This window comes from Dipodomys spectabilis, unplaced genomic scaffold (genome assembly GCF_019054845.1).
Source record: "Dipodomys spectabilis isolate Male_0828 unplaced genomic scaffold, ASM1905484v1 ptg000289l, whole genome shotgun sequence".
Classification (NCBI taxonomy): Eukaryota; Metazoa; Chordata; class Mammalia; order Rodentia; family Heteromyidae; genus Dipodomys; species Dipodomys spectabilis.
The window spans coordinates 6077862-6105697 of record NW_024870966.1 but is presented as its reverse complement, the minus strand read 5'-3'; the positions used below and the strand labels follow the sequence as shown (position 1 = coordinate 6105697).

The 27836-nt window shown below is 50.2% G+C and overlaps 1 protein-coding gene across 1 annotated transcript in view; it reads left to right on the top strand.

Moving 5' to 3' along the window:
• Nucleotides 1-27836, top strand: part of Adam12 (ADAM metallopeptidase domain 12) — a 230702-nt gene that overhangs the window by 189864 nt on the left and 13002 nt on the right. Inside the window, exons 12-20 of the mRNA XM_042701464.1 lie at nucleotides 3005-3094; nucleotides 4898-5093; nucleotides 12633-12741; nucleotides 12847-13045; nucleotides 15389-15466; nucleotides 17628-17736; nucleotides 20356-20491; nucleotides 21074-21182; nucleotides 22519-22698. Of these exons, the coding sequence (XP_042557398.1) occupies nucleotides 3005-3094; nucleotides 4898-5093; nucleotides 12633-12741; nucleotides 12847-13045; nucleotides 15389-15466; nucleotides 17628-17736; nucleotides 20356-20491; nucleotides 21074-21182; nucleotides 22519-22698 (1206 nt within the window). The remainder of the gene's footprint in view (nucleotides 1-3004; nucleotides 3095-4897; nucleotides 5094-12632; nucleotides 12742-12846; nucleotides 13046-15388; nucleotides 15467-17627; nucleotides 17737-20355; nucleotides 20492-21073; nucleotides 21183-22518; nucleotides 22699-27836) is intronic.

Sequence of the window (27836 nt, the reverse complement as noted above, 5' to 3'; positions counted from 1 at the left end):
ATTTATGTGTTTTACATTTTACTTCTCACAGTTCAAGCTTCTCCCGATCCTAGCAGTGTAAGAGCCCATTTCCGGTTTCCAAACTGCTTTGCACAGACTTGCAGTCAGACTTGTTATCGGAGCTCTTTCCCCTTCCCCAGTGCCCAGAGCCCGCAGATATTCCTTCTACTGTTTATGGGAGCGACGGCTGTGCTCTCTGGCCTGCTCTGCTCCCAGTGTGTTACAACACCGGGAAACCGGTGAGCAGGCGAGTCATGATGACCTCCCCCAGCACACAGCTGGACCCGGCCCCTGCTGCCCTGCTCCCAGAACCCGTCCATCGCAGCACGCTTGTTCCAACCAGCTCTCGGTGACTAAGGATCTATGTCTGCTATCTACAGCCAGAGAATGACAATTAGGGCCTTGCAGAGGATTCTCTAATGGTTTCATTAGTCTTTCTTCTTCAGAGCCTCAGTATTCATTGGCTATGTTGCTGCTCTATTGACTACTAAAATAATAAATGTATCAGCATTAAAAGGATTTGTCTCTTCTGAGAAATGTGGTGTTGCAGAAGGAATAGATATGGGGTAGTTAAACGGCTCGCGGCACAGCCCTCTGGTACAAGCCTTGGATTTATATCAGTGTAAGGCTATCCTGGCACCTCGCTCACTCTCCCCGCTAACAGGGCTGGGAGAGCAGCCTTATCTCCTTCTTTAAAGTCAGTAGGATGCCAGTAGCTTGCACACATCTTTTGAACTTGCTTATTCTCACATTATCAATCCCCTTTGAAGTCAAAGGCATTCTACTCTGGCTGCAATTTCATTAAGGCCACTGCTTCTGTTCTTCGGTGATCTGGCAGGGAGGACTCCTAAGAGGCCTTAGGATGAAGATGGCTAATGGCTGATTTAACACAGTGTTTCAAGGAAATCTCTAACTTGCTAAATGTATCATTAGCAGAGCCATTTAAACCATAAGAAGCCAAACACCATGTCTGTACATATGAAGACATTCATTGGGAATGCAATAAATGAGCTTCGAAAAAAGAAGTTTCTAAACTTTCCGGGAAATGTAAAGTCTATAAGCTAGAAACCCTTACTGTCATGAAAGTTTCAGCTCTGACTTCTGGTTGGCAGTTTTATCTTGCTGTATATATTTCACATTCCAGATGTTTATAAAGCCCTCAAACAAATTTAAAAGCTTAATAGCGTTGGAATTCACTAGGATAAGAGTAAATGATAAACAATGATTGCGTAATTCATTGAGCTTCCGACAATACAGGACAGGTATCTTGGGCTAGCCTCACTCTTCCTGACTGCTGACAAAACGTATTAATAGCATTTATGAGGTCCATGATAGATTCATACATAAAAGATGATCATTTTCAGGAGTAAACTATTATATTGTTAAACTTGCATATAATTAGCTTCTCCCTAGCCAGTAGTACATAAATTCTTCTGAGCACATTGTAGACTGGATAAGAGAACACTGACAATTTGAGCAGGATTAAAGACTTTATGGTCTGTTCCATCCTCTGATAATTACAGCTTCTTCTAAAATGTGGAAACATCGAGTTACTGGAATGTTCTAAAGTTCACAGGCTTCATAAACTCACTGCATAAATGGGGCAGGCCTTCTGTTGAGAACTAGCAAAAGCTGTCAATGCCCTGTTTCTTTTGGTTGGAAAAGCAGCATGGGTACTTCCAAAGTTTAGCCTACTAAACAGCTTTCTTTCTGTGTTTTGTTTCAGGTAGGACCATGCATTATATTTGATCTCCTTAGTCCTTGAAAATCTAGGTCCCAGCCCTAGCCACCTTCTTTCCTCTCAGTGGTTCTAATAACCAGTCCCCAACCAGAGTATGCTAGACCTACAGTCTGCCTGTATTGGTGAGATTGCAGGAAATGGGGAATCGAGAATAGTTGGTTTGAAGCCAGGCACTGGTGCCTCACGCCTGTAATCCTAGCTACTCAGGAGGCTGAGGTCTGAGGATCGAGGTTCAAAGCCAGCCTGGGCAGGAAAATCCATGAGACTCTTATCTCCACTTAATCATAGAAAAAGCCAGAAGTGGTGTTGTAGCTCAAATGCTAGTCTTGAGCACAATGAGCTAAGGGACAGCACCCAGGCCCGGAGTTCAAGGCCCAGGACCAACAAAAAATAATAAGAAGTTGGTTTGACTTTGTTTCTTGTCAATGCATCCTATAATCCTGTATTAGACGTGGTCCTGTGGGTGTGTAAGTGAGTAGGGGGAGGAAAGGTGCTGAGGCTAAGATCCACACCTAGGGCCTGATTCATGCGAAGCAACTGCTCTAGCACTGACCTCCAGCACCTGTGAAAAAGGCTCATTTAAAAAAAAAGAAGAAAGAATGAAACATTGTACACATCCATGTGTCTTTGTGACTATGTCTATCATCTGGCCTTGTTCACCAAAGAGCCATGCCTCCATCCTGGAATGTTGCTGGTTAATTGGAGATGAAGTCTTGCAGACTTTTCTATCCTGGCTGGAGTCAAACAGATTCTTCAGGTCTCAGCCTCCTGGGTAGCTAGGGTTACAGGTGTGAGCCACTGGCCATATGTATTTGTGAGGAGTAATTTCAAAGTCTTCTGCTGATCCTGATGTAGCTCACTGGAGTAAGCCCTGCATGGAGGTTTCTCTAGGAGCCCCATTGGGCTGCTGGCCACCAGGGCTTCCTGGATGCAGCCTGCCCTCCCCTTCCAACTTCTTCCCCTCCCATGCAGGGCAATGGAGTGCTAGCAACTTCTCCCAAAGATGCACAGAGCCACATAAATACCTGGCTCTCCTACAGATGAAAATGACCTTTGGGTTGGGAGAAATGGTGACAAGCAATGGAAAGATGACACAGGTCAAGATGCATTGTACTCATAAATGGACATGTTGAATTTAAACACCTTTGTGCAACTACTTAAAGATGATGATTTAAAGAAAGGAGTCAGGCCCTCTGGTTCTTTGGCAGTCATTTAAGGAGTGCTCTGTAGAACCCTGCTTGACAGAGCTCATCTCTCTGCCAGGAATGTACCAACCGCTGCTGCAACGCCACCACCTGCACCCTGAAGCCAGAGGCCGTGTGCGCCCACGGGCTGTGTTGTGAAGACTGCCAGGTGAGCTCACACAGTGACCTTGGCCCCAAGGTCACTGACCGGTGTGGGTGATTGAATCTGACGCAGGGCCAGTGTTTGTCCTACCACACTGATGATTCCTGTTCATTGCCAATCATCTGGGATGCATTCTTTACTTACGGGCTGCAAGCATCTGTAGTGCAACATTACTGATCCTTTGATCTTGTAGAGGCATATCTCGGTGACAATAGCCATTCAAGGAAAAGCAGACTCCACCTCATCACTCCAAGTCTCCCCGCCTGGTGCTAAGAACACTGGAGGCCAAGAATCTGTGCATGGCGTCCCATGGGGGCTCATGGAAACATCCTGATCGTAATGTCCTCCAAACAGAAGATGCTCAGTCTGACCAGGAGAGCCAAGAGGGGCAGCTTCACGCTTGGGCCCTTTGTGCTGCTGAGATTGCGTTTGCTTTGGCAGTCTCATTGTTTGTCTCGTTATTCAGAGCTGATAGGTGACAGAAGAGAAGTCTGAGCTTTTAATTCAGCGGTTCCAAGGGTAGAGTTTTTTTTCTTGTTCCTTAAGCGATTGATCTTGGCATGCAGCTTACAGGAAACTGCCTCTTACCAGCCCGCCGGAGCACAGTGATTTAGAAGTGCATCGTAATGTTTTATGTTCTGCCTTCCTTTGTCCCCTCCTGATGGTCATGAACTTCTGAGGAATGCTGTAAGAAACTGGCATTCCCTGGCATCCCCAGCTACTGGGGATGGAAGGTGCCAGAAAGGGGCTGAAGGAAGATAGGAAAAGGCTGAGCTTAAACCAGGAGAGGCTCCAGAGGGTTGCAGGGAGAGAGGGCAAGGAGGGCCTGTGGCAATGCCTGGATGCAATCCACTTTAGTGACTTTTCTACTACTCCTTCCAAATTCCAGACCTTTCAGAAACTGGCAGGGGTCTTTTCTCTCTGTGCTGATGGGTGTGTAGGGAACCAAGGCTAGAGCTCAAAGGTCTCCAGCTGGCTAGCCTCAGACAAGCTATTCTGACAAAGCAAGAAGACAAAGCAGTGGTCAGAGGGGCTCAAATGCATTTACCACCCCCATCCTTCGCTTACCTCTGTTTTCCTTCAACTCTAACTCATCCCATAAAGAGGTTTGCTGTAGTTCTGTAATACTGATACTGCAGTTATGCCCTCCAAATTACTTTTTACTATAATTTGCTCACAAAGGTTAACTGAAAATACAAATGACCACTCGAGAACCTGGGATGGATTGCTGGGCACTGGTAACTCATACCTGTACTCCTAGTTATTCAGCAGGCTGAGATCTGAGGCTCAAGGTTCAAAGCCAGCCTAAGCAGAAAAGTCCATAAGACTCTTTGTTTCCAACTAACCAGCAAAAAGCTGAAAGCAGAGGTGTGGCTCAAGTAGCAGAGCACCAGCCTTGAGTGAAAAAAGCTCAGGGACAGCGCTCAGGCCCTGAGTTCAAGCCCCAGTACCAGCAGAGCGGCGGGGAGGGAGGGAGGGAGGAGGGAAAGGAAAGAGGCAGGAATGGAGAGAAGGAGAGGAGGAAAAGAAGATAGAGAAAAGAAAAGAGAGATGGTATTGACAGCTAGAGAACTAGGTGGTGGAGGTGGCAGAGCCAGCCAGCAGCTTGGCTGCCTGTCAGGAAACCCTGATGCTGCAGGTCAGTCATTTGGCCACCTCCCTTACAGGAGAAAGGTAAACCCCAGAGCAAGACTCTCCAATTCAGGGGCTTCCCTGAATCCTCACACAACTCCACAGGCTGCACTGCTCTGCCCCTGAGCACCCCCCTCCCCTTGGGCACGCATGCTATCAGCCACCCTGTCCTTCTAGCTGAAGCCGGCAGGAACGTCGTGTAGGAGCACCAGCAACTCCTGCGACCTCCCGGAGTTCTGCACAGGAGCCAGTCCTCACTGCCCAGCCAACGTCTACCTGCACGACGGGCACCCGTGCCAGGGAGTGGATGGCTACTGCTACAATGGCGTCTGCCAGACCCACGAGCAGCAGTGCGTCACCCTCTGGGGCCCAGGTATGTGGTTACCTCCAGTTCCATGTGGTCTGTGTGTAAGTCCTGGCTCCTGGAGCCTGCCCTGGGGGAGCTGAGTGTGGACTAACGAGAGAGGCAGGAAGGCCCACAGCGTGGCACCCATGGGTGGAAGGAAGAGTCGGCTGGGACTCAGCATGCATGGGGGTAGACAGACAAAACTCCCCACCACCCCTCAGATTGTGGTAATGTCTCAAGTTCAAATGCGGACCCCAGTGAAGGATTGAGGGGGCCGAGGAGAGGTGGCACTTCCGCTGCATAGTTATACAGCAGAGTCCCCAGATCCAACTTGAGCAGGTCTGTGAACCCCAAAGGACAGAAAGTAGTGCGCCAACTCCCAAACAGGAAAGCCTGTCGCAGGGACGTGAGGACCAACAGGGTGGGAAGTTGGCACCAAGCTTGGATACCACAGGTTATTTCCTTTCCTTTTCTTTTCTTTTTGCCAGTCCTGGGGTGTGAACTCAGGGCCTGGGCACTGTCCCTGAGCTTTTGCTCAACACTAGCACTCTGACACTTGAGCCACAGTGCCACGTCTGGCTTTTTCTCTTATGTGGTTCTGAGGAATCGAACCCAGGGCTTCCAGCATGCTAGGCAAGTGCTCTACCACTGAGCCACTTACCCAGCTCCTACACCAAGCTTGAAGAGGGAACATGAGGCAGGTGTATAAGAGTCTGGACTGCCATGTTCTATGACAGGTTTGATGTGGAGTCTAGAGAAGGAGGGTGGCCAGGATGTGACAGCCAGCATACCTGGGCCAAATCAGAGGTCCTGTGCTCCCTGTGCCCTGGAGCGAGGCCTTCCGTGGGCACTCTGCCAGCTGTCCCTTCCTGGCCTCCAGCGCCATTGCAGAAGGTGAAGCTAAAATTCCAAGACAGGAAGTTCACTTCCCAGGATGCATGATGGGATTTGAACTTGGACACTGTGGCCCAGCACCTACAATCCTCATAGGCTGCAGTCACCCCCAAACATAAGGAGGTGGTGGCTGAAGTCCCTCGACAGCTGTCAGAGGAGAAGCTCAGAGACAGAGGGGAAGGCGTGGAGCACTGTGTGTGTGCCTACCTTCCACTCCTCCATTCTAGAGTCAGAGATCTGGGGCCTTAACCACCCCTGTAAACCATTTTGGATTTGCTCCCCGTCCCCAGCTCCCAGGATTCCATTAGAGAATCCCATGAGGAGGACTCTCCAGTGTTTTGTCTTTTTTTCCCTTTCCCTTACTGCTTGCTTGAAATTAAAAGGTGACCTCAGTGCTGGTCTGAGACCCTAGCGCCAGCAAAGCCATGCGGTCAGCCAGGCTGCGACCCAGAGCCCAGTGAGCTCAGACAGCTACTCCAGCAGGAGGGAAATCTGAGATGATTCTGGCTTCAGGAATGATGGGGAAAATAAATGAGAGCAGAAACTGATGGCTAAGCATAGAAGCTGGGGTTTCAGTGCCACGTGGAAGCAGAGAGCAAGTGTGGAGAGCGTGTCTTAGAGCCAAGTCCTGCTGTGGGATCCATTGTTCAGCCAAAGATGTCCCTGTGCCCTTGAGCTCCCTGAGCAGGCTGGTCGTGGGGACGGCATCTGTGGGTACACTTGGGCTGGTAGAACAAGGAGGCCCGGGGCCTCTGGTCCTCAGGCTCCATCCTGAAGGCCTAGCACCCCTCAGCTCTGGTCAACTTCTCCAGCCAGCTATCACTTGCTTGGGGCAGGAGCAGGGATGCCTGTTGTACTGGCAAGGACCGGTAAGGTGCTCACTGTATACGCCTCAAACAGCTACAGGGCTTTGAATAGCTTAGTGACCTCAGACACCTTTCAGCCAAGTGAGGTCACTCTGGGACAGCAGCTGCTGCTGCGTGCCGGACCCTCAAGGCCTCTTGTGTCCGTGGGGCCTCCTTCCCCCCCACCTTCCTCCCATCTTCCTCCCCGCTCTTCTGCAGTCAGTAAACTCCTTTCTGAGAAGACAGAGGCCTTCTGGCAGGTCCTTCCAGGGAAAGCTCTGCCCCAGGGCACACCCCCAATCCCAGCTGTGCATAGACGTGCTCTGTAGTGCCCGGCTCGGCTGTCACTCCTGGCCTCCCTCCAGAGTGAGGTCAGATGGAACTCCACAGCTCTCTCTAAGCCACTCTGCCCTGTGACTCAACTGGCCATATGCCCTTGATTCATAGTGACAGAGGCTGGTGTTCATTCTCTCACCGGACTAGGCCTTTCCAAGTTGCCTACTGAGAGAGAACAAGGGAGGGAGAGAGAAAAAGAGAGGAAGAAAGGTGAGAGAGAGAGAAAGAGGCAGACTGACACAGCAGAGAACCAGATAGGAAGACTGACAGCAGGAAATCCAGCCCTCAGACACGCTTTTCCTAAACAAGAGCGACAGAAAGAGTACCTATTTCAACTCTCAGAATCCTTGTGGACCGGGTGAGCCAAGGTGCTGCTCAGGAAGCTGTGTCTCATTCCTGAGGAGGAGCTTTCTCAGATCCACCCCTCTTACTTCTTTTCTCTGCCATCCACCCTCTCCGTGATCACTGGACAGGCCTTGGACTGGAGATAGCAGGTTTGCTAGGAGTGATCCATTGCACTTATGCCAAACCCATAATGGAACCAGGTCCAGAAGGCACCTCAGGCCCAAGACCCTGGGGCCCAGTGAGCCTCTGCCAGCCCCATCTTAGGACAAATCACCCACAGACTCCTCAGGAGAGCAGAGAATGTGGAAGACCACCACAAGCTGTGGTTCTCGGGACCAGTGGCCTCTTAGAATGGGCTTTTGCCCCCACTTACAGGTATGAGGGAAACCTCTCCCTTCATAGCAGTGGGGCAGCCAAAACTCACTCTGTAGCCGGGCACCCATGGCTCACACCTATAATCCTAGCTACTCAGGGGGTTGAGATCTGAGGATCGTGGTTCAAAGCCAGCCCCGGCAGGAAAGTCCGTGAGACTCTTATCTCCAGTGAACCACCAGAAAACTGGAAGTGGCGTTGTGGCTCAAGTGGTAGAGTGCTCGCCTTGAGCTAAAGAGCAGTTAGCCCAGACCTGCAATTCAAGCCCCATGGCCGGCAAAAAATAAAAATTAAAAAAAAAATCCTCACTCTGTGAATCTCCTGCCACCACTGAGCCAACCACGACCTTCGCGAGTTACAGGAGCACAATTTTATCATTCTATAGTTTTGGAGGTATTGGCAGGACTGCTGTTCCTAAAGGTCTGTAGGACATCTGTCTTCCTGCCTTCTTGAGCTTTCAGGAACCACCTGCATTCCTGGATCCTGGCTCCTCCTCTGTCTTCAAACTGTCCTGGCCTCTGCGTCGGTAGTCACATCTCTTTGTCCATCCCTTGACCTTCCTGCCTCACCCCCATAAGGACCCTTGTGATTATATCAGGGCCACCCAAGGTAGTCTTTCCAGGATCTTTAATCACGTCTGTAAAGCCCCTTCTCCATGTCCGGTGACATAGTCACAAGTGCAGACTCAACTGTGGACCTTTTGGAGGAGTAGAGAGGGCTGGTGTTGGACAGACCACATTGCTCCTCTCAGCAATGTGCTCAGCCTGTTGTGCATCCGCTGTAAATTACATCTAGGAATCCGCCTGCTCCAAAGGCATTTTGTTAGCCTCTATCAGGTCAATAATCTTATCATATTTAGTAGATCAAATTTGGGACCATTCCTGACGCAGAGCCCCTTGTAAATCTAAATTCTATAAACAAGATGCATCTGGGGTTGGCAGGAGCCACTGGACTCTGGAGCAAGGCACTCAAGTTCTTGGGAGATTATAAACAAGACCCCTGTATGGATGGTGGGTGGGACAGAGGAGAGCAGACAACTGGTACACCTCATCTACCCCATAGAAGAGGAAGGGCATTTCTAGCATCCAGATGGGATCAATAAGGCACCCGGGGCAAGTGTAGGTAGCTCTGTCTATGTAGTGCTCAGGCTGTGGCTTGGAGAAAAGAGATCCTCATTTGTCACCCGTTCTCTCATTCGTTAAGTATCTGCTGGCATCCTGCTATGTGGAAGATGCTGACTTGAGAGCCCCATTCTGCCAGATGCACACGCTTCCCTCAGTCCCCTTGCCTTTGCTCAGGAGGTGACTACATCAGTGTCCTCTGGGAACTGCTGATTTGGGACAACTGCAGCCCTGGGGGCAGAGGTCACTTCCTCAGCCAGGCCTCTGGCCAGCCAGATGTCCGGGATAGAGAGCATTGAACTGCTTTGTTACAGGGGTTAGTATAAATTAGCTTTTTTGTGCATCAGGAAGAAGATGCTGTTCAGGCTGCATTCGCAGTATTTTGTTCCCCCCAACAGCAGTAAGTGTCTAGGGTCTGGACTATGTTTGCATGGGGTCAGTCGGAGGCCTCCAGGGAGGCAGAGTTACAAAGTCCTTGCTGTGGCGGCAGTGCCACTCTTACCCCAGTGACCTGGCTTACTTGTTGAGTCATCCAGAACTCTCCAGTTACATCCAGGACGTCCGTTACTCACTTGCCAGAGCTGGCTACCCTAACACTGACCGGATGAAGCCCTTCCTTCCAGCTAACTATTCCCTTTAGGAATGAGCTTTTCTCAATCCAGCACTACATTGCAATAAAATACTCCTGCATCCAAATCTTTCTACAAATGAAATGATAGAAAATTCAAAACATATGCCTGCTACTCCAAAACGGCAAAGTGACACACTTTCACAATAGTTTTTGAAGTTTTTATTCATTCATTTGTTTTCTAATTGCTGTTGTTGATCATCTCCCTGTTGGCTGGGAGTTTTCTTTCCCTCCCACAGATCTTGCATCTCCAGACTTTCTATGCTGATCCCAAGGACATAAATGTCCCTGGTAGTTCAGTGCTGGCATTTAGCATTCTTGGTCCAATTCCGTCTTAGTGTCCACTAAGATTTTGTTGGGATGGTGGTTGATATGGCTGAAATGCAGCTGGATATTTTTTTTTATTAAGTCAGCAGATTTCCTTTTGCCAGTGTTTGTCAAAACCATTACCATGGTGACTGACAACTTGGCTTGGCAATTAATCTCACAGATAACTATATGGTAACTACATGCCTGAAGCCACACAGAACTTACCTTGGGGAAATCCTGGAACATGCTAGTGTTTATCTATTTTATCACTCACCAGAATCTAGTGTCATTTGATTTATGCAGCGTGAGCTGGCCAGATGATTTTTATGGGCTGGTAAATATTCAGTGTTTATCTGCAAGGCTGCTTTATACGAGCTCAGCTTAGTGAAATCCACCTGGGGCCCTGCATGTACTAATCACCTACAAGCCTAGTGGTTACAGATGGAGGAAGGGATAGCGTTTGCCAAGAGGCATATTGTTTAGGAATCAGGAAAACCTTCCTTTGGTTCATAGTGTTGGGATGAAATGATAACATTTTCAGTGATAACATGGGGGACTTCATTTTCTGATGAATACAAAGCCTGATTTGGAGAATAAAGGACCGAGAGAACAAGCCAGAGTCCCAATTGTTTGTACAAATGCCTTTGTATGTAGGTATTAGCAACTACGGTTGGGGAAATGAGCGACGGAGAAGTGCATTTGCATAATAGAATCATTTGAAGTAAAAGCATACAAGGAGCAAACTATGAGTTTCACTGGAGAGGCCATCGTCTCTCTTTCAAAAGACGCAATGACATTGGGAACTTCCAAACTACAATTACAAATGTAAGTTATATCACTCCAAAGATAAAACTGGTAATTAAAGTCTATCACTTGCAACATAATTATAAAATGCAGTGTGATATCAAAATTCCCTCTGAAAGGCTAAATTTTATCTCTTGATAATGGCAAAACATCTAAGTGTTCCATTATTAAGAACTCAAAGGCTTTAAATTGATATACTATAAGAGTGATAAGAAAACGCGTCATTCCTCCTAAGAGATAGACATGAAGCCTACCAACTGTGAAGACATGAAATTCAGCATTTGCAAGTGCCGCCGCTTTGAATCCCCACTCTGCCCTTTGTAACGTCTTCTGGGTGGACACAAGCCCACTTTTTAACATGACGGACCACTCTGTCTCTAGGAAAAATAAGAGCTGGTAGCTAACATACCATAGCCATGTGAAGTAATCTGTTGTCCCTCCCTGCCCTCCTCCACCAGCTCCCACGTCTGGAGAGGCCAGGAGCTGGCAGTCCTTCGCGATTGGCACCTCCAAGTCCCTTTCCTTTGCGGCCCAAGCTCAGCTGTACCCCCGCGGTAGCCCTCTTGAGCTTCCCCCCTTCCAAGTTCTCATTTTCTCAGATGGAGGAACTGCCATTTCTCTTTTCTGGAACTGAAATGTCCATCTTTTCGTGGCCTTACATAAAGCAGCTCAGTAATTCCTCACTCTGCATGAATCCATGAAGAGCCGAAGTCTCAGTAAAGCTCAGCAGGATGATGCGGGTGCAGAATCCTGGTGGCTTCCATGGGAGCTGCCGGTGGCAGGCGGGCGTGACTGGGGCATAGGAATGGTGAGCTCTAGCCGGGTGCTCACAGCCCCAGAAGGTGGCTGCGGATGCTGCCTGGCAGGATCTAATACCTCACCTTGAAGGTAGACAGCAAAGGCGTGTCACAAACTAGAACGAGTCATAACTGCGTCCTCATAACTCTGATTCGTTTTAAACCCCGTGGTCAGATCTGGGTTCTGGGAGGTTGGCATCCTGCCCATGGGAAGCTTAGGAGAAATGTGCAACCCACAGGCCAGCGAGGGAGAGAAGGGAGAAGGTGGGCCAGTCCCAGCTTCCCACTGCGGGCAGTGCGTTCTGAAGGACGCACCACACACGCCTGACTTCCTCGTAGGTGACAGTGGATACCATTATGCACAGGAATCCTGGAGCTTCCAAGCCGCAGACCTCCTTGACATGCTGTCTTTGCCTGGCTGTAAACCGTGCTAACAATGGCTGTTCCCTGCTGGGAACTGTCATGACACTCAGGACTCCAGACTTCATAGCCTCTGAGAGAAGTCTGCTTTGCAAAAATAGGCATACATTGAAGCCAGTGTCTTCTCTTAGAGAAGGACTGGAAGCATTGTGTACGATCTCTGTGTTGCTCATTTGTTCTGTCTTTTTCTGTGTGTCTCTCTCTTTCTCTGTATCTCCCTGTCTGTCACTATGTGTCTGTCTGTCTGTCTCTGTCTCCCTCCTTTCCTCCTTCCCCATATTAGTCATCATTCCTCTTCGGCGCCTTCCCTGGCTTGCGCTTTCTCACCGGAATTGTGTGGGATGTTGCTGAAGAGAGTAGCTTCCCTTGCCTGCAGCCAGCTCTTTCCTGCTCCAGATTGAATCTGGCCACACAGGTAGGCCTCGTCTCCGGAGAGGCTGCGCGTGCCGGGGGCCCTGCATAGCAAGCCTCCAGAAGAGAGTGAGCGGTGAGCTGTGGGCTTTGCCGTGAACTGAGGTCAAAAGAGGGTGGTAAGCCGGCGGTGGCCATTCCAAGCTCCCATCACCAGTCAGTCAGATTCTACAGACTCTCTGAGCACAGAGGACATCTCTTCTCAGCCCTAAAGCCTGGTGATGCACTGAGAAATCCAGAAACACACTCCAGAGATGAAGATGCCATTGTGCTTTCTGTTCCAGGTGCTAAGCCTGCCCCCGGGATCTGCTTTGAGAGAGTCAACTCTGCAGGGGATCCCTATGGCAACTGTGGTAAAGATGCCAAGAGCGTATTCACCAAATGCGAGATGAGGTATGATGTCCACACTTCCGGCCACGCCATGGCTGTGTCTTCTCAGGTGACTTCGGGTGGGCTCCAAACTTCCTCCTTTGAAGTTGTTCCTTCTTGCCCTTCCAGAGATGTTAAATGTGGGAAAATCCAGTGCCAAGGAGGTGCCAGCCGACCAGTCATTGGTACCAATGCGGTTTCCATAGAAACAAATATCCCACTGCAGGAAGGAGGTCGGATTCTGTGCCGGGGGACCCATGTGTACCTGGGCGATGACATGCCCGACCCCGGCCTTGTGCTCGCAGGGACCAAGTGCGCAGATGGAAAAGTAAGACCCCAGTTCTCACTTGCATCATACATATAAGTCTGGAACGGGGCCCGCTGAAGGATGGCCTGTTCAAGAACTGGGGGCTGAGATGGGCTTGTTTTCCTAAATCTGCATCTCCTCAGCATGTAATCTCTGGAATCTAGGCTTTTGGACCTAGAAGAAAGTGTTGATAAAGCTGAGGTCCCAGTCTGCCCAGGGAGATACAGATGAGTGGGAGTCAAAATCGTCTTCCCAGCCCTTTTGTGTTTAATAAGTCATTTCTTCACCCTGACTGTCAGGAAGGTTTCCAGCCAGGAAATTACTCTGGGAAGAAATGCAATAGTGGCGCGTATTGCTTTTGGAAACGGGGCTGGGCTTTTGGCACCACGTTCTCCGGTGCTTGTTCTCACCTGGACAAAGTGGGAGTCGCTGAACTTTCAGAGACCCTGTTGAGAGAAGGGAAGAGGCGTCCGTGGTGAGCCAGAGGGGAGCTGCCACCCTGAGATCATTTGAGGTTGAAGAATAAAATCTGGTTTTTTAGAGACATAAATTGAGATGTTCATATTCTGCTACACTGGTAGTATTTTTTTTTTTACTAGACTTTCTCATCTGACTAAATGATAGCAAATTCATAAAACGTTTTAGGGGGAAAAGTACACATGAATCATCTCCCAGTGCTTTTTTGGATGATCATGAAGCCCCTCACGAAAGAGGAAGGACAGGTACCCCTTCTGTCCCCTTACAGAATCCCAGAGTCAGGAATGCCAGCCGTTGCTGCCCCGGCCCCTCCTATCCCCAGCACTGGATGCTGTTTTCGGTGGAAAGGTGACAGCACAGTATGTCCATGTTCTGTGGGACCCCTCACCCACCTTTGCTTCTGTTCAGGCCTTCACATTAAACAGTGCTGCCTGTAAGCCAAGGTACAGGTTACCAGCACCAAACAGTGGGGTTCCAAGGGCACCATTACTTTTGAAGATGGTCTTTAGCCTCTCTGGTGGGCTCCGAGCCAAGCGGTACCCACGCCCTGTGGTCCTAATAGGATCTCTTATTAGCTGGAATAGGACAGTCTCCTTGGTCAGGATCCTATCGCCCCCTCAGAGCCGCTCACGTCCGGGCATTCACCTTGAGCTCGTGACATCTGATGGTGACCTCCATGGCAAAGCTTGCCTTGGCTACTAGGCTGCTTCTACATTCTAAGCATTTCTGGGTTCTACACATTAGATTCTTCTTCCTAACTTGTAACTTCTTTGTTTTTCTTTTTACTTTGGCAGTTTTAGGGCTTGAACTCAGGGCCTGGGGGCTGCCCCTGAGCTCTTTTTGCTTAAGGCTAGTGCTCTACCACTTTGAACCATAGCGCCACTTCTGGTTTTTGAGTAGTTAATTGGAGATACGAGTCTCACAGGAACTTTTTCTGCCCAGGCCAGCTTCCAGCCGTGATCCTGAGATCTCAGCCTCCTGAGTAGCTAGGCTTACAGGCGTGAGCCACCAGAGCCTGGCTTCTAACTCTAGAGAGGATCTGGTGTCTGTCGCATACCTTTGAAATGAGGCAGACTCTTCCAACCAGGCCAGGGTCATTTCACAAAGCTCAGATCATTTCCCCTACTTCGGCAGTGTCTGGGTAAGCACAAGGGGCCTGTTTTCCTCTGCTGAGCATTTCTGTTGATGGTTTATGTCACTGATGATCCTACTTGTCAATCAGTATTTTGAAAAAGTTCTCATGGTTCACTATGCCCCTCAAAGATCTTTAGTTGTGGATTCTTGGAGTCTGTGAGTTTGTCCAGGCTCCCCAGGTAAGGGACTAACCCATCTTGCCTTCCTTCTGTCTTTTAATGGAGATAAAATGCTGCATTAGGTCTGGGAATGTGGCTTAGTGGTAGAGGACTTGCCTAACATGCATGAAGCCCTGGGTATGATTCCTCAGTACCATATACACAGAAAACACCGGAAGGGGTGCTAGCCTTGAGCACAAGGAGGCTCAGGGTCAGTGTGCAAGCCATGAGCTTAAGCCCCAGGACCAGCAACATACATACATACATACATACATACATACAGCAAGCTGCATTATATAGGATTCACAGCAAACCCCCCTCCCACCTTGTGAGAACACCCATTACAGTTTCAGGATTGGCTAAGACTATGAAGTATAAGAATTCAATAGTGTTCACGTGGGCCTGAGTCTTGGAAAAGGGCCACGTTGGGATTCAGACAGTAGAGACCCGCAGCTGAGCCAAACAGAACACCGTTAGGGTACATTGCCCTGGCAGAAGGAAGCGCTGTCTTGAAGCTTTGCTCTGGGTTTTCGAGCTCACGTGTGGGAGGGGAGGTGAGACATCAGAGACGTTTGCTCTGTTCTTCCTTCCTCAGATCTGCCTCAACCGGCGATGCCAGAACGTCAGCGTCTTCGGCGTTCACGAGTGCGCCATGCAGTGCCACGGCCGGGGAGTAAGTCGCGCCGCTGCCTTGTCCTGCCTAGGGTCCCCGAGCACAGCATTCCGTGTAGAAAGACGGTCGCCATCCATGGCGCTCTTTAAAGTCTGTTAGCTAGGGTGGTGTCCTCTCGATATTTCTTCTGAGGACACTCATTGCTTCCGACCTTTACATGGCAGGAGAAATGTCATTTCCATCTTAACAAAGCAAATCAGATCGAGTCGTAATTATCTCTTAAATTAACATCCTGTGATTTCACGAAAGCGTTCTGCCGTCTTCAGAGTCGTTTCAAGGGTCACCCTGCCTCATGGAGTGCTTCACGTTGTCACATCTCTACCACTTGAAATGACACCTTTTTTTTTTTTTTGGTCGGTGGTGGGGCTTGATCTCTGGGCCTGGGCGCTGTCCCTCAGCTCTTCAGCTCAAGGCTAGCACTCTACACCTGAGCCACAGCACCACTTCCAGTTTTTTCTGCTTATGTGGTGCTGAGGAATCGAACCAGGGCCTCATGCGTGCGAGGCAGGCGCTGTACCACTGAGCCAGCCACCTTCCCAGCCCCACGTTGTCACGTCTCACGGGACTGTCCTTCTCTCTCCCAACGCTCCAAATGTGTCATTGAACCAAAATTCTTCCGAAAGGGACTGCAGCAAGGACCGCCATTGCACTGACGGTGTGTTTTGGACACACCACGCAATGGGTTTACACGCTCACAGGCTGTTACTTGGTTCAAAAGGTCTGTAGGAAAGAAGAGGACTCCATTTTAAATGTAATGTCTTTGTCCCCATGGTTTCCAATGGAACCATGTTCATCTTGATTAGCCAGGCCAGTGGTTCAGTTTTGTTTTTCTGAATTATTTTTCTACAGAAATCATGTTCCAAGTGCTTTCCCACAATTCCCACAATTCATGCATGGGAGGGGATAGGGTGGGGAGAGTGGGGCAGTTTCTCTGCCACGGGGGGCGGGGGGCGGGGGGGGGGCGCGAGGGGTTGTGGCTGAATGTTGAGTGGGAGGCCATTCAGGGCTTTGTGCAAAGTCCATTGGGCAGATTGTCAGCAGTACCTTCCAGGAATCAGCCAAGAGGCTTAGACTTCCGCAGACCTTACCGCAGGTGAGGGAGCCCTGCCTGGTCACAGCGCCACAGGAAGGCACCGCCCATTTCACAGCTCTTCTCCACAGTCGGCCTTCATCTTAGGAGCAATTGGGCAGATGGTTGGATCGATCAAAAAGCGGGGAGCCGTCCCTGTAAACAGGAAGTGATCACTAGTGGCGCACGCCTGCTCTGAGCATTTTATTCGGCCTTTAAATATTGAAGTGTACCCACCCGACTTCTGAATATAAACTGCTCAGAAACTCATCCCTCTGATCCATAGTTTGTTTCCTGCGGTGAAGAACAACTTAGACATGCTCCCTAGAAGCCACGCACTCTGGGCTTCGTGCTGGGACTCCACTGGCGTGTGGAGTCGTTGCCTGCTTTACACACGTATCAATAGTGAGTCTGTAGGTTCAGGGACTTCTGCCATCGCCGTCCCTCGGCATCTTGGGTCCCTCTGTGGAGGGTGCTCATCTTCCATCCGGTGCTGGTGCTGGGCTCAGCGAGGGCAGAGCCATCCACTTCTTGTCTGCAGCCTTTCCTGCCATGGCCCTGGCATCCTCTGTCTTCACAAGGGAGAGCCGGGGAAAGGCCACAGGCCCCAGGCTGCAAGATGGAGGTGGGCATTCCGGAGCAGGTGTCAGGCGGGCTGGGAGGAAGCGCAGCAGCTGCCCTGTGCCCTTTCTCAGGTAGCAGGGACAGTGGGTGAGCCTTGCTCCTTCTGCTGGTTGGGAGACCGAGAGCCACACGGCCTCCTTCCACCTCCTGTCCGCTGAAGCACGGCCTCTGATGTCCCAGGCCCCTGATGCAGGTCCCTGTCCACTGCCCATCACAGTCAGAGAGTCACCATCGAGAAGGGGAGGCTGGAGCCGGGGAGGCTTTGGTGTCTTGAGAGCGTTTGCTCCCCGGCCCAGGCGTTGACGCAGCTACGTGCTGCCAGTGAGGTTCGCTGAGTGGGGGGGTGCTGGTGACCCCAGTGATCTTGTATCTGCTGCGATGCTCAAGTTGGACGCAAAGACTTACCGTGCTTCAGGAGGACGTGCCCCTCATGGCTGCCCTCCCTCCCTCTCCCCTGCTGTCTTAAAGGTGTGCAACAACAGGAAGAGCTGCCACTGCGAGGCGCGCTGGGCGCCTCCCTTCTGTGACAAGTTTGGCTTTGGCGGAAGCACAGACAGCGGCCCCACCCGGCAAGCAGGTGAGTGGCGCCCGGACCCCCGGGCGAGGTGCTGAGCAGCCATGGGAAGCGGTGAGCCCGCACTCAATGCGCACACGTGGCCCAGCCCAACTCGCTGCCCTGTCACCGATCTTTCCAGAAGCCCCCAGACTCTGCCGTGGCTGCAGTGTGTGTCACACGACAGCCTGTGACGCAGTGTGTGTAGCAGACTTCCAGAGGACTGAGAACATCCTCGTCATTTCCGAGGACTTGATAACACCCAGCCCCTCCAGGCCACCTCCGCGGGCTGCGAGGCTCAATGCCTTCTAAAACTCTGACGGGGGTTTTAATAAAGCTGGCTGTCCCCGGGCTGCGAGGCTCAATGCCTTCTAAAACTCTGACGGGGGTTTTAATAAAGCTGGCTGTCCCCAGAGCCCCAGCGTCGTGGAGCCTGTGCGCAAGCTCCTCCACCGCGGCCGCGCTGGGACCCTCTGGTCATTTCTCCTCGGGTCACTGGTGCAGGACGGCCTTCTCTGAGTTCACATCTCATGACGCAAAGGCCCCTCCGAAGCCATTCTCCCCTTTATAGTAGAAGCCAGGCAAAAGGTGTCAGGCCGCCAGCAGGGGGCGCCGCTGCCCTGGCTCCCTTGGTGCTCAGTCAGCCCCTGGTGACAAGGAAACCGTGACCAATGCTGCCTCAGAGGGGACCTGGCCTCCCCAAGGCCTGCTGTGACCGGCAGTGTGGAATCCGTGGCTTTGCCATCGTTTCCATGACAACAGACACAACAGTGCTGTGTGGGGCCCGGGAACACTGGCAGGGCTCAGGGCGGGGACAGCAGGCACTTGTGCGGCCGCCTCCCCTCCGAAGGAGGCCAGGAGCTCATGCGCTGTCCCTCCCTCAGGTGCAGCAAGTGGGAAAGGACCACAATGCCTTCCGTTCTGTCCAGCATCCGTTGAATGGGTGGAGGCCAGGGCTGGGCCCAGGGACCTCTTTACCCTTCAGGGCAGCTCAGCCTTGACAACCAGTCTCTTGCTGCCACGTAATATTCCAATAGGACTTTCAAGGGTTTATTGTACAAAAAGTAAAGATTACTTTGTTGCTTTGGTTTGATTTTTCTGCCAATCCTGGGGCTTGAACTGGGGGCCTGGGAACTGTCCCTGAGCTTTTGGGTTCAAGGCTAATGTTCTACCCCTTGAGCCACAGCTCCATTTCTGGCTTTCTGTAGTTTATTAAACCGAAGAGTCTCATGGACTTTGCTGCCCAGGTTTGGCTTCAAACCACAGTCCTCAGGATTCCATGTGTGAGCCACCAGCGCCTGGTGTAACGTTTGTGTTTTATCAAGGGCCCTGCCACCCAGCCTGTCTCTGTTCAAGTCGACCCAATTATCACCCAAGGAGGCTGGAGAAGAACGCACAAACTGCGTATCACTCCAGTACAGACTCGCGCTACAGTGTGCATCGCATGTAGTGTTCCCAGTGAGGCCTCAGATTTGAGAGTTTCCAAACACAAGATACAAAGGGGCTCTTCCAGAGCAGGGGCTGCCGCCTCTCTCTGCCCCTCTGCAGAGGGTGAGCGAAAACTGGGGTAACGGAAGCCCCCTGCACGCTGTCCCCGGCAGCTGAAGGGTTGTGTGCACACCTTCTGTGTGGAGCATACCTGAACACTGCTGGTGGGCAAACAGGATTGAATGAAGGCCCAAGCACCCAAGTAACCCTCCTCTACTTCCTAGCACTTCCGGTCTCCTCACTCAGCCTCCAGCCATAGTCCAGTCAGAAAGCGACTCAGGGCTAACTGCACTCTTCCTTCCCACATGCCCGACAAGTAAACAGAAGGCATCAACTCACAGAAAAGGTGATGAAAACACAGAAAACAAACAGCTTCCTCCCAGAGAAAGGAGATTGCCACCGGCGGCTGCGACATTAAGCCCCTCACACAGCAAAACAAGGCCCAGAGGCTTTTTATTCAAGATACGATTTTTCTTCTTTTTCACTGTCTAGTATTACATGTTCAGAAATAGGGTCTCATTTGATAAAAAGAAGGAGGAAGAGGAGGAGGAGGAGGGGGAGGAGGGGCAGTTCACACCTGTAATCCTAGCTGTTCAGGAGGCTGAGGTCTGAGGATCATGGTTCAAAGCCAGCCCAGGCAGGAGAATCTGTACAATTCTAATCTTCAGCTAACCACCCAGTAGCCAAAAGTGGAGCTGGAGCTCAAGTGCTAGAGCACTAACCTTGAACAAAACAAGCCCTAGAACCAACCAACTCCAAACAAAGAAAGAAAGGGGAAAAAAAATGAAGCACAATCTAGCACCAAAGAGTGAGAGGAGCTGGGAGTGTGTGAAGGTGTGTGAAGAGGCTGGAAGGCTGTGGTCTGAGGAGACAGACATTAGTGACGCTCCAAGGTCCCTCCGTGGCTCTGGGCTGGTCCTGGTGCCCTGCCCGGGGCGTCTCCCAAGCTGCCAGCCATGAATGATGGCTGCATCCACGGAACCTCAAACACGACCTCTGAAGGAAGACTAATTTATTAGTCCGTCCCTGGGGAATTTACTCAGTCCGTTGCTGTTTATTCCTTCTAAGTTTGCTCCACCATAAATGTCATGGCTCGATGTCTGTCGTGTTGATGACGAGGGCCTCCTTCTGTGAGCCAAACATGGTTTGTTTCAGATCACCACGGCCTGGCCCTGGGAGTCCTGCTGAGTGTCCTGTGTCTCCTGGCTGCTGGCTTTGTGGTTTATCTCAAGAGGAAGGCCCTGATCCGAGTGCTGTTCACGCATAAGAAAACCGCCATGGAGAAGCTGAGGTACCTGTGCGGGGCCGGCTGTCCTTTTGAGAAAGGACGGTTGAAAGAACAGGCAGCGAACCACTTCTCACCTCATTGTCCTTCGTAGACAGAGGGGCAGACGCCTCTGGGGTGTCGGGTGGCCTCTTTCCAGAGTATTCTGGTTTGGGTTTTTGTCCATTTCTGCCAGACCAGCTACCTGCTCTTCACTTTCCCTTCAAACAAACCCTGCACTGTTTCCTGCATAAATAACGCTGTCGGGGGTGAGTCCTGCCGGGGAGTTTCCCCCACCCTTCCCAAGGGAGCGCGGCCGGCGGTCCAAATGCAATGCACCCAGACATCAGCGCTGAAAGGCAAGCTTCAGACAAACTACCTCGCAGCTGCCTCCAAGCTGCGCTTCCGTAGATTAACAGAGCTCCTGTGACACAGGGGCGGCTTGGAGAACACACGGCAATGGTTGATCATCCCCTCAGAGTGGGGAGATAATTCGACCTTTGCATATGAATCACCTGTAGGCAAAAACAGGTGGAAAGGAAATAGGAAAAGTGAAGCCAAGGGGAAGGGAGGCGCCCTTGGTTAGCGTGTACGGGTTTTACCTTGCAGGGGTGTGCGCCCCTCCCGGCCGGCCAGCGGCTCCCATCCTGGACAGGCTCACCCCGCCCACCTCGGGAAAGGCCCAGTCAGCAGGCCACCCTGCTTCAGAACTTCCAAGGTAAGCTGAACCGGCCTGACGCTCAGTGTTCCACAAACACGTGAGCTGTGCCACACGTAGGAACCGGATCCTGCTGGGTCAGTAACTCCAAACAGCACTCACTGAGCCAGGGGCTCTGGGATGGTCCGGAACTACAGGAGTCTCTGTAGTGACCCCCTTCTAGATCTTCCAAGGTGCAAGATGAGCTGCCTTTGCAGGGGTTCTGCTAGGAAAGCATTCCGAGCGGGCTCCTCACCCCAGGGCCCCTTGTTGATTTCCAAAGGTGACCGCTAGGCGTGAGGAGGGCCGTTGGTAGACAATATTCTCATATTTAATTTTACCAAGTTGTTTTGTTTTGGGGTTTTTTTTTAGTGTATCCACAAGAATTTTTTTTCTGGTGGTAGTGGGATTTGAACCCAGGGCTTTGCTTTTGGTAGGCATCTATGTCTCCAGTGCTCTTTTCAGCTGGTTAATTTTTAGGATAGGATCTCATTCCTGCCCAGGCATCTACCTACTTTAGTCTTCCAGAAGTTGCTGCCACCAGACACGTACCGCTGTGCCCAGTTTATAATGGTTAGGTAGTTACGCAAAGGGCTGTCAACTCCGCACATCAGTCTATGGGTACCATGCTCTTGATGAGTGTCAGCCTTCCATTCCAGCCTCCCTCGATGAGGCCAAGTCTTCAAGGACTCTTCTGCCAGGGCTGGCCTGGAATCACAGTCCTCCTGATCTTAGCCTCCCAGGTAGCTTTCACTGATGAGCACAGGCCACTGTGATCAGAGACATAGTCTCTAGAACGGTTCTGCCAGGGTTAGCCTCAACTGTCGATCCTCTGTTCTCAGCCTCTTATGGAGCTAGTATTACAGGTATGATTCCCTGGCATCTGGCTCAAGAATTCTTGAGCCTTGAACTCTGCTGTGGTTTGGATATAAAATGTCCCCCACAGGATCACGTTTGGACTGCTTGGTCTGCGTCTTCATTCTTGGTACTTCTTCAAGACCTGCACCTGTTTGCTAATTGAACAAGTTTAGTTTGTTTGCTTTCTTGTTGGTTTACCGAGACGGAGTCTCTCTGGGATAGCCCAGGCCGTCTGGGAACCTGCAGTCTGCCGGCCTCCGCTCCTGAGTGCTGGGATTATAATGGTGCACCACATCCCTAACTCAACCGTTTTTAGAGATACAAATCAACCCCTCTCTCTAGCCCAGATTTGGGGAACAGGTGTATTTCAGTTGGAATCTTTGGATTTAAAAGAAAAGAGTCCCCCTCTAGGCACCCCAGACTTCTTTCCTCTACCTTTAGTGATCGCAGACACTTTTTGTGACCCCTAATGGGCTGGCTCTCCGCTTTCACCCTGCAGGACAAGAGATGGCCACCGTGTCCGGGTGCTGACGTCAGCAGAGCCCTCCACACCCGAGCCGCGCCTCGGCCACCATCTCCTCAGCGAGTGCTCCTGCCCCTGCCCCTGCGCCAGGCCCCACGCGTGCCCAGCGGCCCCGCCAGACCCCTGCCTGCACACCCGGGACTCAAGCACACGCAGGTATGCACAAGGTCACTCACAACCAGACCCGGCTTTTGCTAATGTGGACTTGCTATGTCTCTATGAAATGAAGATGATTTGGCTATTTAGATGGTTAAACGAGACACTCAGAACACAGCATTAGAACACGGCCTAGACTACGGCAAGAAAGCTATCAGGTTTAATTTACGCACACACATGCATGCTGCCTCTACTCCTAGAGCCTTGAACTCAGGGCCTGGGCACTGTCCTTGAGCTTTTGTGTTCAAGGCTAGTGCTCTACACTTGAGCCACAGCTCTGCTTCTGGCTTCTTGGTCTTTAATTGGAGATAAGAGTCTCACGAATTTTCCTTCCTCGGCTGGCTTTGAGCCACAGTCCCCAGATACCAACCTCCTGAGCGGCCAGGATTACAGGTGTGAGCTACCAAGGCCTGGTTAGTATGTTTTGTTTTGTTTTGTTTTATACTCAGCGTACTTAGCGTGCCCATGCAATCAGGAGTGGGGAAGCTTTTCTCTACCAGGAGCTATCTGGCTATCTATATTATCATCCTTGGGCCTAGAATTGGAATTTCAATTTGACAAAAGCTGTTAGATTTATTGAATTCCAGGCCTCACCAGTGGTTGCCTATGCACAGTGAGACCAGATGGTTTGATGGGTCCTACACAGACATATAGGGGCCAGGTAATGCCCTCGGGCTGGGCGTCAGCATCCTGGAAGCACAAGGCGATGGGGAACGGTAGGGCACCCAGTCAGTGACACAGGGACAAGCAGTCCAAGGCTGATGATCACTCAAGGCTAATGATGGTTATCATTCCTTACCGCTTTCACCTTCAAAGTCAATTATAAGAACTTTGCCAGCTGTTGAATTTCTCTGGTCTAGCTTTCACACTGTAGTGTAGACTCTTCAAATATCTCATTTTTAATGCTGTGGATTTTTTTGGGGGGTGCAGGTCATTGTTGGTTTGGACCACGACTCTGACCTTTCACCACAGAAAATGAAGGGGGGAAGAAGCAAATGAGAAATACAAAATAAGTTTTGCCTTAAAGTTCTTCTTATAATTTCTATACACGTGTATGTTTTAACCTAACTTATTCTTTATGTACACAACTGTATACATGCTATTTGTTTTGTTTTTTTTTTACTTTAAAGCCATCCCACATCCCATGGTATGGTAGAGCCTCAGCGTTATGTCAGCAATGGCACTTTGCTTGAATAGAGAATAATTCAAGTTCTTGCCAATGAGTGGGCATGTTTAGATGTCTCTGACCTTCATTATCTCTCAAGCTCTGTTCAGAAGATCTAAAGAAATCCATGTTGTACCTTTTCATTCCCTTAAGGAAGAGTCCTTAAAATGAAATATTGGGTTGAAATATCATCTGAACATGCAAAGACTCATAATATGTTAAGTATTCATCTAGGGCAATTATGTTCCATATCATCATCATCTTATCCATCTTTGCTGGTACCAAATATGAACATTTTAACTCTTGGCCAATTTGTACATAAAGCATAATCCTTCCAAATTTTTTTGCCAGTCCTGGGACTTGAACTCAGGGCCTGGGTACTGTCCCTGAGCTTCTTTTGTTCAAGGCTAGCACTCTACCACTTGAGCCACAGGGCCACTTCCAACTTTTTCTGTTTATGTGGTTTTGAGGAATGGAACCCAGGGCTTTATGCATGCTAAGCAAGCACTCTACCACAAAGCTACAATCTCAGCCCCCTCCAATTTTTTTTTATAGCTAATAGCTTGATCCATTACTGAGATAGGGTATGGAAATGTCCAGCTATAATGTGTGTCAGCGCATCAGATTTTGCTTCCAGTATGCTGAATCTCTTGCTGTTTGTAATACACATAATTGAGTTTATTATGTTTTCTTGATGAACTGTAAGATGCTTTTGTCAAGCTTTGGTCATCTCTGTTTTAAAGTCTACATTTTCTGATATTAATATATCTAACTAGTTTTCTTTTATTATCATTAGAAAAGTATGTCTTCTTTCTACTTTTTCAACATTAGCTTACATACAGCATTATAGTTTAAAAGGTTTATTTCAGGCATTTCATTCATTCTGCCACTCAATATCTTTTAATAGCTGTCTTTAGATTATTTACATTTAATGCAATTATATTAGGATTAAGTCTGTTATGTTTGATTTCTTTCCTCTGAGTTTTATTTCTCTGTGCTCCTATTACTCTTCAGCCATTAGTCACTGAGAAATCCACAGTTCTCACTCTTACTCCTGGCTGTTGTCTGTCTGAATCCTTCTGTGACATATGATACAGATTAAGTACATGGTTTCTCTCCCGCCACACAGAGGGAACTGCAATTAATTCCAGGCAGGTGTGGGGAATGTTTGGAGGTGGCTCTTGTTAGGCAGCACAGATGGAGCACACTGACCTTCTGTCCTTCACAGAACCCCCATTCCCTGCCCTGCCCGCCACGACATGCCAGACAGGAAACAACGGCCACAAGCGTTGAACTGGCCAACCTCACGCTGAAAGGACAATCAGGCTCTGCCCAGGAGACACTCAGCCTCCACACCCTGTTCTAGTTAAAGGTGCAAAATCAAGGACAGGTGAACCAGCTCATTCTTGTGTCAGCTATTGTGACACAGTAAAGTGAGCCCTAGAATTTAAGCTTCTCATCCTAACTGCTCTGTCTGGATAAAGGGGAAAAAAAACTTTAATTTCCTTCTCATGCCTCCAGCTAGCTCAAAGGAAATGACTCAGTGGATTATTCATCTGGTTGTTAGCACCCTGTGCCAAGCTTCCCTGGGCCCCAGCCTGAACAGGTGCGCAAAGTGTGCCTGAAGAGAAACAAAGGCAGGCAGGCAGGAAGACAGAGAGGAAGGAAGACAGGAAGAAAAGGCAGGCAGGAAGGAAGGAAGGAAGGAAGGAAGGAAGGCAGAAAGGCAAGCAGGCAGGCAGGCAGGAAGGAAGGGAGGGAGAGAGGAAGGGAAGGAGGGAGGGAAGGAACGAAGGAAGACGGGAGGAAATAAGGAAGAAAAGGCAGGCAGGAAGGAAGGAAGGAAGGCAGGCAGAAAGGCAAGCAGGCAGGCAGGAAGGAAGGAAAGAAGGAAGGAAGGGAGGGAGAGAGGAAGGGAGGGAGGGAGGGAAGGAAAGAAGGAAGACAGGGAGGAAATAAGACAGGAAGAAAAGGAAGGAAGGAAGGCAGAAAGGCAAGCAGGGAGGGAGGGAAGGAAGGAAGGAAGGAAGAAGGCAGGAAGGAAGGAAGGAAGAGAGGGAGGGAGGGAGGGAGGAAGAGAGGCAGGCAGGGAGGAAGGAAGGAAGAAGGCAGGAAAGGAAGGAGGAAGGAAGGAAGGAAGGAAGGGATGGAGGGAGAGAGGGAGGGGAGGGAGAGAGGGAGGGAGGGTAAAAGAGGAAAACAAGGAATTAAAAGAAATCATTTGCCTTGTATAGAAGAGCTCTGTGCTTGGCAACAGTCTGCTACCTTGCCTACTTGTCAGATCTGTGAACCACCAGAAAGACATCCCCAGAGCAGGGAGATGAGGTATAAGCCCATGAACTATGTCTTACAAGGAGGAGGCAGGCGACAGGGGTCCGCAGGACCAAGGCGTCCTCAGAACCCCTCAAGCACACAGAGTGAGCATCCACAGTCCAGCAAGAGGGGCTGGAGCTGCTAAACTTAATTAAAAAATAAGGGTTGCAGGCATGGCTCAATGGTAAAACACTGGCCTAGCAAGCAGGAGGCCCTGAGTTCAAATTCCAGTACCCCCAAAATTTAAAGACCAGAAGAGCCAGGCAGGAGTGGCTCACACCTGTAATCCTAACTACTTAGGAGGCTGAGTTCTGAGGATTACGGTTCAAAGCTCAAAGTGGTAGAATGCTAGCCTTGAGGGGAGAAGCTCAGGGCAGCATCCAGGCCCTGAGTTCAAGCCTCATGACCCACAAAAAAGACTAGAAGATACGGGTCACGTGGTAGACACCCCTCACTCCTCAGCACCAGCTGTGGGGGCGGGACGCCTCCCAGAGGAGCCTGCCAGACTCCTTGCCCATGCCCCGCTGCAGTCCTTCCTGCCGTCTCTTCTGATCCATCAGATTCATGGATCCATTTACAGTTTAAACAAAAGCATGCTTAGTATCACATCCAAGAAATAAATTTCTCAGCTCACAGAACATTCTGTCTGTAGGAGAACAGGCTGCAAATTCCGCAGATCGAAAGGCAATTTTCTGCTGTCAGATTCCAGCGTGCCCCTGGTCTAAAGTGGCATCTGCCATGCCTGGACAGGGCATTCTTCCTGCAGGCCACTGGCTCAGCGCTTACCTCTCCCCCTTTCTCAACGTTTTCCCTGGAGCAGCTTCTGAATGCGAGTGAACACGGGAGCCTCTCGCCTTTGCCTAGTTTTATGTTTTAAGCATCCAACTTCCTGGGAAATGGTGCAAAGTGATTCTCCTCATGGATTTCTATGAACTGCAGGGCTGCGCTCGGTGGTTAAGTTGGCTTCTCTGGTAAGATTAGCTCCTTCAACAGACTAGCAGGAAATAAAGAAAGACAGGTGAGCGCCTCTGTCACAAAGACAGACTTCTGTGGAATCAGAGTCTTTTCCCGAGAAGGGTGACAGGCTCATGAGAATACTCAGCAGCTCTTCTTCTGCGCTGCAATTCCATGCTGCAGACGTGCAGCACAACAGTGGCGGGATTTATTTCTTCTTATCCCATTTATATGTGTGTTTGTCTGTATTTGCAGGGCACAGGGAGCAGTCCTGGTACTGAGGTTTGGTTTCCCACTTGCTGGCAGATGCTCAAACACTGAGCCACACTTCCACTGCTGGGGTGTTTGCTGTTTTGTTTTTTGAGATAGGATCTTACTTCGCGCCCAATGTGTGCCTGGACTGTGATCCACCTATTCAGACTTCTCATTGTTGAGAGGATGACAGGCACATACCACTGTGGCCAGCTTCCTTGCATTTCCTGAGGAGATGACATCTCATGAACTCCTCTGCCTCGCCTGGGCTAGAACCACAGCCCTCCGACATAGGTTTGGAAGACAGGAAGGAAACACCCAGACTAGCTATATAGGTAGAGAGGGGAATCTCACAAAGTTTTCCTCCTAGCATCCAACTGTCACCCCCCAGTTTTCCACTCTTGTGTAGGATTCCAGGCATAGCCGCTGGCACCTGGCTTCTACTTGTATTCTT